The sequence below is a fragment of the Geotrypetes seraphini genome, chromosome 6 (assembly GCF_902459505.1).
Source record: "Geotrypetes seraphini chromosome 6, aGeoSer1.1, whole genome shotgun sequence".
Lineage (NCBI taxonomy): Eukaryota > Metazoa > Chordata > Amphibia > Gymnophiona > Dermophiidae > Geotrypetes > Geotrypetes seraphini.
This window is the reverse complement of record NC_047089.1, coordinates 245,255,168-245,268,783: the sequence shown is the minus strand read 5'-3', so window position 1 is coordinate 245,268,783 and position 13,616 is coordinate 245,255,168. Positions and strand designations below refer to the sequence as shown.

General features: G+C 40.5%; 1 protein-coding gene across 1 annotated transcript in view; it reads left to right on the top strand.

Annotated features, from left to right (window-relative positions):
* The window catches only part of ZRSR2 (zinc finger CCCH-type, RNA binding motif and serine/arginine rich 2), an 82,558-nt gene that overhangs the window by 26,567 nt on the left and 42,375 nt on the right, over window positions 1-13,616 (top strand). Inside the window, exons 5-7 of the mRNA XM_033948353.1 lie at window positions 6,504-6,590; window positions 10,840-10,878; window positions 13,146-13,261. Of these exons, the coding sequence (XP_033804244.1) occupies window positions 6,504-6,590; window positions 10,840-10,878; window positions 13,146-13,261 (242 nt within the window). The remainder of the gene's footprint in view (window positions 1-6,503; window positions 6,591-10,839; window positions 10,879-13,145; window positions 13,262-13,616) is intronic.

Sequence of the window (13,616 nt, the reverse complement as noted above, 5' to 3'; positions counted from 1 at the left end):
TTTTGGAGCTTTGTTCTGCTTTTCTTATGTTTCAGAAATAAAATTATCAATAAAAATAAAATAGTTTATAGTTTATTCAATTTTTGATTAAACGCCTTTTCGATACTACAAAGCGTTGTACAAAGTAAAAAATATTAACATTTTAACAAAAATGACAATTAAACGTACTTTCCTATAGTAAACTGCAGGACTTCAGACCGTACAAACTGGGTAAATGTTGACCCGTAGGCCATAGAAACATAAGGAAAAGGGGGGAGAAATACATTTGTAATAGAAAAGTGAGGAACATATAAGGGAAAAACACTTAGGAACTGGGGAACAGTATAAAATTAATAGTTAAGGGAAAGTAGTTCAGTTAAAAGCATCTTTAAAAAGAAAGCACTTTAAATTGCTTTTAAAATTTTTTAGGTTTTTTTCCATTTTTATATACAAAGGGAGAGCGTTCCAGATTGTAGGGGCTGTAACAGAAAACGTGGAGGTGCAACGTGTGCCAATGATTTTTAATAATAATAATAATAATAATAATTTTATTCTTATATACCGCCATACCCAGCGAGTTCTAGGCGGTTTACATTAAATTAGATTAGGATCCGCATAGACTTGTAGATTTACAACAAATTTATAGGATTTACAATAACTGTAGCCAAAACTTGGCAGATGAGAAGGGAGATTTACAACAAGTTTAGCCAACTTCAAAGATGAAGAGGGCAGGATTACAACAAATTAATCGGATTTGCAACAGATTTGGTCAGACTTGAAGGAGGTGGGAAGGAGAAGCAGGGGGAATATTAAGGTTATATTGAGAGATGGATCTTAAGGTTCTTGGGGGGTCGTATGGAATCAGAAGTCTATCTATGAAAGCTGGTGTGTTGGTCTGCGTTGTTTTAAATACCAGAAGAGCGATTTTATAAGTTACCCTGTGAGAGACTGGCAACCAGTGGGCCTTTTGAAGCAAAGGGGTAACATGATCGTATTTTTTTGCTCCCGAGATTATTTTAATGGCCGTATTTTGAATAAGCTGCAAGCGTTTTAAATCTTTGTGAAAGATTCCATTTAATAGAGAGTTACAATAATCCATTTTTGAAATTACTAGATCTTGATGTGAGGTGTACAGTGGACGAAGCGTCCCTGACATACATCAGAAGTGGTAGATCTTACTAAAGATTGTTGCAACATCTAGATATCATCTGTACATTGTTTATTAAATAAAATTGTTTCTTTTAAATGCTTAAATGTATATTTCCTTATCCTGCTAGACCAGTCCAGACTAATGAGTTAAGTCACCCTATCAGCAGATCGAGACACACTTGAAGATTTCAGTGATGACATCAGCCAGGAATGTTCCCAGTATTTCTCTTCCTCCAGCAAATGATGCAGATTGCACTTGTGCAGCAGGATATTTTTCTGAACAGGGCGGAGTCAGCAGCTAGAATGTAAGAATAGCCTTACTGGATCAGACCAATGGTCCATCTAGCCCAGTATCTCATCTTCACGGAGGCCAATCCATTCCAAGTCACAAGTACCTGGCAAAAACCCAAATAGTAGTAGCCCCATGTTTGTCTCAACAGCAGACTATGGATCTTTCCTCCAGGAACTTGTCCAAATCTTTTTTAAAACCAGCTACATTAACTGCTCTTACCACATCCTCTGGCAATGCATTCCAGAGCGTAACTGTTCTCTGAGTGAAAAAAAGATTTCCTCCTATTGGTTTTAAAAGTATTACTCTGTAACTTTGAGTGTCCCCTAGTCTTTGTAAATCTTGATTCAGTAAAAAATCATTCCACTTGTACCCGTTCTACACCACTCAGGATTTTGTAGACTTCAATCATATCTCCTCTCAGCCATCTCTTTTCCAAGCTGAAAAGCCCTAACCTCTTTAGTCTTTCCTCATACGAGAGGAGTTCCATCCGCTTTTTATCATCTTGGTCGCTCTTCTTTGAACCTTTTCTAGTGCCGCTATTTCTTTTTTGAGATAAGGAGACCAGAACTGAATGCAGTATTCAAGGTGAGTTCGAACTATAGAACAGTACAGAGGCATTATAACATTCTTAGTCTTGTTTACCATCCCTTTTCTAATAATTCCTAGCAATTTGTTTGCTTTCTTGGCCGCCACCGCACATTGGGCAGAAGGTTTCAGTGTATTCTCCACGATGACACCCAGATCTTTTTCTTGAGCACTGACCCCCAAGGTGGACCCTAGCATCCGGTAACTATGACTTTGATTATTCTTCCCAAAGTGCACCACGTTGCCCTTGAGCCTTGGCATTGCTCCCAGGGACTGGTTCATAGACTTTCTTCTGGTCACTCTCTTCCCTGCCCTTATGTGCCGTGTGGAATGCCTGCTTTGTTGTCAATAAGCTTGTCTACATGCATGACCTCTTCATCTCTCAATCTTTCCATCTGCTCGCACTGACTGAGACCTGGATCTGCCGGAATGATTCTACTTCAGCTACTGCCTTGTGTCATGGGGGCTACTTGTTCTCTTATACGCCTTGACCAGTTGGTCGTGGAAGTGGCATTGGGCTACTGCTCTCACCCTCTTGCAGATTTCAACCCCTTCTTTCACCTCAGTCTCACCGCTTCTCTTCTTTTGAAGTCCACTTTATACAGCTTTTTGCACGTGTGCCCCTCCATGTAGCTGTCATTTACTGTCCCCTTAATAAGTCCCTCTCCTCATTCCTCACTGACTTCAACTCCTAGCTTTCCCTCTTTTTTGAACATTCATCTCTCTCCCTCATCTTTGGTTATTTCAGCTTTCATACTAACAATTTCTCTAACTATTATGCTTGTAGACTTCTAGCCCTAACGTCCTCATTTGATATCTCCAGCTGTGCTCCACCTTCCTTATCCACCAGAATGACCACTGGCTTAATCTTATCGTCTTCTACTGCTGTGTCACAGATTTCTCCACGGCAGTCCTTCACCTCTCTTACCATCATTTGATAACTTTCACAATCCATCGCCCTCCTCCCCAGCCCTGTCATCTCCACCTGTACATTTAGGAGTCTTCAGGCCAACGATCCCAACACTTTCCACTGCTCTTTCGCCCCTTCTCTCTACCACTAGGCTACACAAGTCTGTAAATATGGCTGTCTCCTAAAATACCACTCTCTCTCCTCTGTTCTAAATACCCTCACTAACCCTACCCCACGCTCTGTAAGGTGCCCCAAAGCACAGCTCTAGCTACACTCTAAAATTCGCTACTTAAGCTCCTGGAACGGTTTTGGCTTGAATCCCGTTCTCATGCTGATTTCATTCATTCAAATTCCTCCTGACCTTACAAATTGCACTCTCATTTGACAGACAAGATTACAACACCCGCCTGACTATCTCGGCTTTAACCCTCCCCACCTCTTGGCCACACTGAACTGCTTACTCAAGGTCCCCCAGACTATGGTTGAGTATTTCTACAAGAAGGTTCACAAAATTAACCTTGAGGTCTCAAAACGAGCCACCTCCCTGAGCCTGCTTTACTAACCCCTCCTTGACCCTTGCCATCTTATCTTCCTTTCCTGAAATTACTGAGGAGGAAACTGGACATTTTCTTTCCTTCTCCAAACTCATCACCTATTCCTGTAACCCTATCCCCCCATCTCTCCTATTGTCATCCCCTCTATCTGCCATACCATCAACCTTTCACTCTTCACTGCAACTGTGCCTGATGCTGTTGTTACACCACTCCTCAAAAAATCATTTCTGGACCTACCTGTCCTATTGTCCTGTCTCCCTCCTCCCCTTCTTATCCAAGCTACTTGAATGTTCTGTTCACTGCTGTTCATCTCAAGCTACCCTTGACCCGCTTCATTGGGCTTTCACTCTCTCTTCATTCTACAGAAACTGCCCTTAATGAAAATCTTCAGTGACCTGCTCCTGGTCAAATCCAAAGGCCTCTACTCCATCCTCATCCTTCTTGGTCTATCTGCAGCTTTTGACATGGTAAATCACCACCTACTCATTGATATGCTGACCTTGCTTGGATTTCAGGGCTCTCTTATCGCATTGTTTTCTTCCTATCTTTCCCATTGCACCTTTAGCATATGCTCTGATGGATCCTTTTCCACTGCCATTCTCCTGTTGGTTGGTGTACCTCAGGGCTATGTCCTGGGACCATGTCTTTTTTCCATCTACACTTAGAACATAAAAATTGTCGTTGCAATGGTCCATCATGCCCAGCAGTCCGCTCACGCGGTGGTCCTTAGGTCAAAGACCAGTGTCCTATTTGAGTATAGCCTTACCTGCGTAAATTCTGGTTCAGCAGGAACTTGTCTAACCCTTTCTTGAATCCCTGGAGGGTGTTTTCCCCTATAACAGCCTCTGGAAGAGCATTCCAGATTTCTACTACTCTGGGTGAAGAAGAACTTCCTTATGTTTGTATGGAATCTATCCCCTTTTAACTTTAGAGAGTGCCCTCTCGTTCTCTCCACCTTGGAGAGAGTAAACAATCTCTCTTTCTCTACTAAGTCAATTCCCTTCAATAGCTTGAATGTTTCGATCATGTCCCCTCTTAGTCTCCTCTTTTCAAGGGAGAAGAGGCCCAGTTTCTCTAGCCTCTCATTATACAGCAACTCCTCCAGTCCTTTAACCATTTTAGTCGCTCTTCTCTGGACCCTTTCGAGTAGTACTATGTCCTTTTTCATGTACGGCGACCAGTGTTGGATGCAGTGTTCCAGGTGGGGGCGCACCATAGCCTGGTACAGCGGCATGATAACCTCAGATCGGTTTGTGATCCCCTTCTTAATCAGCCCTTTTCGCCACCGCTGAGCATTGTGCGGATGGCTTCATTGACTTGTCTACAAGTACTCCCAAGTCTCTTTCCTGGGGGCTCTCTCTGAGTACAGCACCGGACATCCTGTATTCGTGTATATGATTTTTGTTACTGACATGAATCACCTTTCACTTATCCACGTTGAACCTCATTTGCCATTTCGCAGCCTTTCCCTTGGTGCTCTTATCTCCTCCCATGACATTCAGTATCTATGCCGATGACTCACAGATCTCTTTCTACACCTGAAATCTTGACAGACATTCAATCCCAAATTTCAACCTACTTGTTTGACATTGCTACCTGGATGTCTCACAGCCTTCTAAGATTAAACATGGCCAAGACCGAGCTCCTTATCTTCCCACTTCCCCCGTTCTCTATTTCTGTGAACAATGCCTTCGTCCTCCTTGTCTCGTCGGCTGGAAACTCCTGGTAATCTTTGACTCTTTCATTCTCACATATTCAAACCCTGTCATTTCTTTCTCTACAATATCGCTAAAATCAGACCCTTCCTTTCTGCGGTATCTTTTTGGTCTGGGTTGTTAAGGGAGTTTATAAGAACAGCGATGTTTGGTTCGTCTGGTGTAGCTGGTGAACTATGGGGACATTTTTGAAGGATCTTATTCTAATCAATATCCAACAGTGTTTTTCTGTCCTCTTTGGATTGTTAATTGCTATTCTCCTGGGAGTGATGTTGCTGTTTATAATTCACAGTTGTTAGTTTCTTAGTTCTGCTTGCCTATTCGTCAGACTGATTGTACTTGGGACTGCACAGCCCACTTATGTACAGCCAAAAGTCAGTGTCTCATTCTCCACCTGCTGGCAGAGGAACGTAAACCCATCCATTTCTGTGCTGGTTTAGAGGGACTAAAAGAAAGAAAATTAGCAGGTAAGAACCTAATTTCTCTTTATATCCCCTCAGTCTGGGCTGCTCTAGTAAGGTAATAATAGAACAAAAGAAGATCCAACCTAAACTGCAGTAAAGAACAACCGAGAACAAACAAAACAAAACTGCAGATCTGTACAAGACGTAGGCAAAATTTATTAGTGACAAAAATATATATATGCAAACCCTTTTACCAATCAAGGGACCCGACACGGTCCGTGTTTCGGACAAACCTTCGTCAGGGGTCCTAATAGGTACAAATATAACATAAAATTTATTATTAATAAGAGGTAACATAAAGTTTAATAATATTAAAAAGCACAATTGGACACATAATAAATTAAAATAATGATTAAAAAAATTAATAATAATAGGTTTGTCCGAAACACGGACCGTGTCGGGTCCCTTGATTGGTAAAAGGGTTTGCATATATATATTTTTGTCACTAATAAATTTTGCCTACGTCTTGTACAGATCTGCAGTTTTGTTTTGTTTGTTCTCGGTTGTTCTTTACTGCAGTTTAGGTTGGACCTTCTTTTGTTCTATTGCTTCGTGCTCTTTTCTAGTAAGGTAATAAGCCAGAAGAAAATATATATACACATACACATGATCCTTTTCGTTAATTCTTAGCTTTGGCATTAGCACACTGAGAATACTTCTGGCTGCACTGCCTGCTATCCCGATGATGTCACTGCCTCCCTCTACTGATAGAGGGATATAATTACCTGTTAGTCTGGACTGGTCCAGCAGGGCTCAAGGATAAGAAATAAGGGTAAACATCTCTGTTTGTACCATACTTTCTGAACGGTGGTTTGTGATAAATAATGAAGTATTTGTGCTTTTTTACTTTGAAAGAGAAAGATTAAAGAAGAATGGGAAGCCCAACAAAGAAAAGAGAAAGAGGAAGAAGATCAGAAACAACAAGAGAAGAGGGAGAGAGAGGTGATTCCTGCAGGATAAACGCACTGCATATCCTCTTATAGTACTAACATTACAATTTCTTTATTTCAAAGCAGATTGTGTCTTTATGCAGCTGAGTGTAAAACAAATCAAATTCTTCTCCTCTTTGTCCACTTTATTTATTTAGATTTATATTCCGTCCTCCCCAAAGAGCTCAGAATGGGTTACAGTTTCATTCACAGTGTCAGACATTAGTTAAATTATTTGCAGTGTAACAAATAAGTGATCTGTGACATGAGGTAAAACCAAGTTCCCCTGAGGAAGTGTGTGAGAATCTATTGTACCATGCACACCCAGGAGTGGCTTATTGTGTTCATAAGACATCCAGTGGCACATTACTTTATCCTGATCTTGTGATCTCTTGGCTGATTTGACATTTTGAAGCGTCACTAAGTAGAACTTTAGCTGTATATTTTACTTTACCATGTTATATTAGAATTAAAATAATTGAATCCATATAGCAAATTTATTCAGACTAATATTGGAGGTTATCAAAATCTTTGTTTTTCAGCAACAGCCAAATTTTCCACTGTCCCTTTTTGAAAATATTTTCACGTAAGTGCATTAGTTAGCTTGATGGAATAATTTGCAAAATTAAATATCACATAGAATTCAGGGTGACGCAGTTTGTAGTACATATGTCAGAACCCAATAATTCTTGAATAAAGAGGCATTTTAGCTTTGAAATAAGAAAAATGTCCATTTGAGTGATGCTTCTTGATTATGTCAGTGCTATTCACTGTTTCTCTTCAAACTAGAAAAAAAAAAGAAAATGAAAGGTATTTTTTTTTTGCAAAAGTTGCCATAGTTCAACAGATCTTTGCTGGTCATGGCTCTGCTCCTCTCTGGTGACATCTTTTTTCTTTGTGAGAGATTGAGCCCCAGACGGAGCAGGAGGGTGGCATGGATGTTCATGTTTCAATACTTTTCTGAGGATCTGAAATAAAAAGCCCACATGTGCCCAAGAAATTTGAGCAATTAAACCTCATCACCAGTGTATACAGTTTCACATAGATACAGCATGCCTGACAGAAAGATCTTATAATCAATCTCTCCATTTGAGCATAGGGGAAGGTAAGCGACTGCTTACAGTCATTAGGGAGTTGGACAGATTATGCTGCATCGTCTGCCTGACAGTTTGGAATATGTTTAATGACTTCCATTTATACCCTAAGGATTTGATTTTAAATGAAAATAGGTTTACCATTGTTATATTGTATTTGCAATTAAGACATTTAAATAATGTAATATTTCATTTAGGATTGTTGATACTATGTTGGAATTATCCTGTGCTGTTCCTTAACAGTTCATATACACAAACTATGTCACAGCTCATCCATACCTGCAGGTTCATCAAGATGTATCTTTTTTTATTATTTGTAAAAGGGGGGAGTAAAGAATCTCTGAATCCTTTGGATTTCAGAATATGATGCAGTTGAAGAGGTGAGTTCTAAAGCCTGTTAAATACATTAAGGGCTCCTTTTACTAAGGTGCGCTAGCGTTTTTAGCGCACGTCGCATATTAGTGCGTGCTAACCCCGCGCTACACGGCTATTCCGCGCATAAAAGCCCTAACACAGCTTAGTAAAAGGAGCCCTAAGTTCCACTTTTTATTTTTGAAAAATGAGTTCAGACCGGAAACACTGATTTTATAGATAGCCATAAGATGTGGAAAATTTGCACTAAAAGGCATTTATTCATAAGGTATATGATATTCATTTAAAAAATATTCTTTACGTTGGGAGAATTCTTGAAAATAAAAGCTTGCATTTATCCAAAGAACAGTTTTTCGTACTTAACAGGTTTTGGAACACACCTCAACAGTTGTAAATTAGTCGTCTAATAATTACACTTCCTCCTTCGTATTCGCGGGGGTTATGGGCAGAGCCGGCCCACGAATATTAAAAAACTGCAAATAATATTCGGGCCGGTTCTGCCCCTAACCCCCGCTTCCCCCAGCTATTTTAAGCCCTGAAAGCCCCCCCTTAAGCCTTATCTGGTGATCTAGTGAGTTTTCAGACAGGAGTGATCTTCCCACACTCCTGCCCCGTGCAGATCGCTCACAGGAAATGGCTGCCTTGAGCTCCCGTAGTCTCTCGAGCCATTTCCTGTGAGCGATCTGCACGGGGCAGGAGTGTGGGAAGATCACTCCTGCCCCAAAAACCCGCTAGACCACCAAGTAAGGCTTAGGGGGGGGCTTACAGGGCTTAAAATAGCCTGAAAAATGAAAATGAATTTTGTGGTCTAAAACCGCAAATAAGCGAATCTGTAGATACAGAATTCGTGACTACGGAGGGGGAAGTGTAGTTTGTGAATGGCAGTAAAGCCTCAAGATTCTTGAACTCTGCACAATTTTAAAGGAACTTTCTAGCAAATTTAGTTCCCCAGCACTATTTGTTCTTGATCAAAACGTCAACAGATCATTTTTTAAAATTCCTTAACAGGACACAAGCAGGACTGATTGATTTAACATTAAATCAGGCGAGCACAAAGCTGGTCGCTGTTCATTAAAAGGATACAGGACCCCCTTGATTTGAATGAGATGCTGCTTTTATAGAATTAGCTATATTTATAATGGTCCAGCTTTTTTTTTTTTTTTTTAACATAATATGGACCTTAGGTATGGAATGTGAGAAAAGCTTGGGTAACCTATTTTCAAATATATTAATCCCACTTAACTAACGGCTCCTTTTACAAAGGTGCGCTAGCGTTTTTAGCGCATGCACCGGATTAGTGCACGCTAGCGGAAAAACTACCGCCTGCTCAAGAGGAGGTGGTAGCAGTTAGCGCGCGCGGTATTTTAGCGCACGTTAAGGCCCTAATGCACCTTTGTATAAGGAGCCCTAAGTTGGGGATGGTCACCTTAAGATAAATGTCAGCTTATAAAGTGGTCTAATGAAAGTAAGAAACTCACTAAGGAGATTTGAAGAAGCTGAGAAAAGGAAGGTTAGACTCTGTTAAACAGGCACGTTGGACAGTATATCTATTCTTTGCCTTGACATGAGTCATGCTAAACTTTATCTTTAAAAAATTATATGTGGCCCACATTATCTACTGTTCTGAATGGGTCACAATTCACATATATACATAAAATGAAAACACGTTTCATTGCACAGCTTGTAATTTTATCATTTTACTGTGCGTGCTAGGTAAAATTTCTTATGTGAAAACAAGAGATAGCATATACGCTGACATAAGACACTTCTCCCCCTTTTACAAAGCCGTACTGCAGTTTTTAGCGCTGGCCACAGTGGTAACACCGCCGATTCTGAGCATCGGAGCTGTTACCGCTGTGGCCGGCGTTAAAAAACACATTACAGTTTGTAAAAAGGGGGGGGGGGGGTTTAAGGCTGGAGTCTATAAATGGCGCCTAGCTGTGCCCGCATTGCTTGGTGTAGTTGTCAATCAGCTGCTAGGCGCTGTTTATAGAATCACTCCTAGCAGCCCCTAAGCAGACTTAGGTGTTGCAAGGCATCTTAAAGGTAGGAACTGCTACATTAGGCCAGGTTTTCACTGGCCTAATTTACCAGCGCCTGTATTGGATACTTAGCGGCATCTAACTCAACCGCTAACCATGCCTACTGTTCAGATAGGCGTCAGAGGGCATCTCCACATAGGCGGCGCTAGGTACTGCTTGGAATTCTGCACCTAGCTTTTAATTTAATTTTTTTATTAATTATTCAATTAACTTCAACGGTGTGGTCAATTACCATATCATTTAGGCTAATTGAAGTACTTTAGGTAAGGTGCGGATTTTAGTTAGGCGTCACTATGGTCTCAGGGTGCCTAGCGGCGCCTAAAACATCTATTATCGAATTTGACCCTTAAAGCTTTAGCAACCAGCATCTAAAAAGCAAACTTTGGAGCTTTCGAAAGAGGTTAGGTTGTTTTGGGTTTTTTTAAGGCAGTTTGTTTTTAACAGTTAGTATTGGGTTCAATCAAGCTGAAGTAAGATCACATGACAGTAAGAATATTACTGAAAACAGTGAGTGTTTGCAATGCAGTTTTCTAGAATGCCCTGTTAATCTTGGTAAAGTCATTCATCATCATGGAGGCCTTGAGAATTGTATCCTTTAAGAACAAGTGAGGCTTTGCGAAAAGAGTGGTATGTGTGGACTGTAAAAGGCCAAGAGCATGAGATCAGCCAATGTTGCAAATGGGGTTCTTAACCAAAAACCAGATACTGTACGACTTTGGGATTTTCACTAGTGCTGTGTTTGCACCATTTCTAGGAAGCTGTGCAGAAGATGCTGGACCAGGCCGAGAGCCAGGTATGCTCCGAGATGAAACATTGTAGGCCTCAGTGTCTTTTTCAAATTGCTGTATATTTGGCTGGCTTATCTGCATTTCTTAAATCTAGTAATGCTTGGATCCACAATTCAGAATAGCACATGTGTAATACTCCACAAATCATGCTACAGGACTTCCTCTGTAGTGATTTTGAAGTCCTTTCAGAATGGTTGAGGACAGTTCATTTTGTTATGGTCTTGCACACTCCAAGGGTAAAGACAAATGCAGATAGTATGGTAATAACTGAAGGCTACTTTGCAATAGAAAATGGAGTCGCAGACATGCAGTTAATGGCACTGGTGGTTGATGCATTATTAGAAGGAATAATGTCATGACTGGTGCTTTGCAGGCTATGATGACGTCTAGGAAGAGAAAACTATGCTTATATTTTTGCTTTATCCAATGAAACTCAAAACATATCTCAACCATAGTACTAAAAGAGGAGAAAATATTTTTTCACTCAGAGAATAGTTAACCTTTGGAACACATTGCCAGAGATTGTGGTAAGAATGGATAGAGTAGTTGATTTTAAGAAAGGTTTGGACAATTTCCTGGAGGAAAAGTCCATAGTCTGTTATTGAGAAAGACATGGGGGAAACCACTGCTTGCCCTGGATCGGTAGCATGGAATGTTGCTACTATTTAGGTTTTGGCCAGGTACTAGTGACCTGGATTGGCCACCGTGAGGATGGGCTACTGGTCTCACCAGTAAGGCTATTCTTATGCTTCCCAAGCTCACAGTGTTCCCACAAGTATTATTATACTGTATAACAAAGAAAAGTACTAAATAGTGTTCAAACAAAGAAAGAGAGGGACTATTGTTGGAGTACCACAGGCTTGAACTCAATTCTGTGCAATATTTTTGTAAATAATAGTGCATAGAAGATATTTTGGAAACATTTGTCTTTACTAGAATTTGAATGAACATAAGAATAGCCTTACTAGGTCAGACCAATGGTCCATCAAGCCCAGTAGCCCGTTCTCACGTTGGCCAATCCAGGTCACTAGTACCTGGCCAAAACCCAAGGTGTAGCAATAGTCCATGCTACCATCCAGGGCAAGCAGTGGCTTCCCCCATTTCTTTCTCAATAACAGACTATGGACTTTTCCTCCAGGAACTTGTCCAAACCTTTCTTAAAACCAGCTACGCAAATCCGCTCTTACCACATCCTCTGGCAACGTGTTCCAGAGCTTAACTATTCTCTGAGTGAAAAAAAATTTCCTCCTATTGGTTTTAAAAGTACAGTATTTCCGTGTAACTTCATCGAGTGTCCTCTAGTCTTTGTCATTTTTGACAGAGCGAAAATATCATATCGGATTTCAAGGTGGCTCAGGATAAGCAGAGAGGAACCCTTGTAATGGGTAAAAACCAAAGACCAAGTAGAATCTGTGCTGTTAGAAAGGAAAATGGTCAGACTTTCATGGTCCTGGTATTCTTTAGGGACCAGAACTGCCTTTTCCATTTTTCAGTCTGAATGCATCTTGGGCCTTTTGTTCCCTCAGCAGCTGCTGGTCATGTAGTCTTTGCTTATGAACAAAATCAGATGGTGCTTAAGAACATATTGCTTCATAGAATGTCAGGAGGTGAGAAGTAGAGAATGACACGGTGACAAAATTCATCACTGTTCCCGTCCCCGCGGGAAACCATCTTCATGTCATTCTTTAAGGAGAGAGGGAAGAATCAGAGTATGAATGGCCACAACCACTGACCCACAAGCTTTGCTTTGAAGAATGCTGGTGTAGAAGGACTGAGGTTGAAATAGACACTGAAGAATGACAGTCTCTGGTATCCAGAGCAGATATTGTGATGTCATAATGCCTCATTCCACCAGTGCCTAAGAGCCAGTCACATCAGTGATGTCACAATGGCGTCATTATCATTGGCTCACATAAGAATCAGAGTATGAATGGCCACAACCACTGACCCGCAAGCTTTGCTTTGAAGAATGCTGGTGTAGAAGGACCGAGGTTGAAATAGCCACTAGAAAATGACATGGGATTATTTCCCGCGGTTATCCGCGGGGACGGGAACGGTGATGAATTTTGTCACCGTGTCATTCTCTAGTGAGAAGTCCTCATTTTGACTTAGAATTCCTGTTCAAACTTGCACATTTACTTCTTGAATATACGTTGATGTTTTTTTTCTGGCTGTAAAAACTTTGTACAATACTATCATGCGTTTCATTACATAAATAGTATGATATTGGGTGATTTGCAGTTTTTAAAAACAAAAATCATTTTTTAAACAGTTGGAAAATGGAGATAAATGGCATAACCCAGAAGCCCCAGAAGACTATGGAACGGAGAAGGACAAGGCTAATTGTCCATTCTATCTTAAAACAGGATCCTGCAGATTTGGAGAAAGGTAATGGATTATCTGACTGAAAACGTATTATTGTGCCATTATAACAGACGCGGCTACTGTTATGGGGATGCATGTTGGTGTCCAAGTAACACTGAATCAATCCTGTCTTATTGGTTAATATCATTTTCTTTTTCAGTTTTCAAAATATTGTGCATTTATTCAAATTATTTTCAAAATATAATTTGCAAATTCCATCTTGAAATATCAATAATGTATAGAGCAAGCAAATACTGGAGTTTGCATCTTATTTTTGAATATAATTAGAATGATTACACTTCCCCCTCCCCATTCACGGTTTCGACACTCATGATTTCACATATTCGCGATTTTTTTGGGGGGGAGGGAGAATAAACAA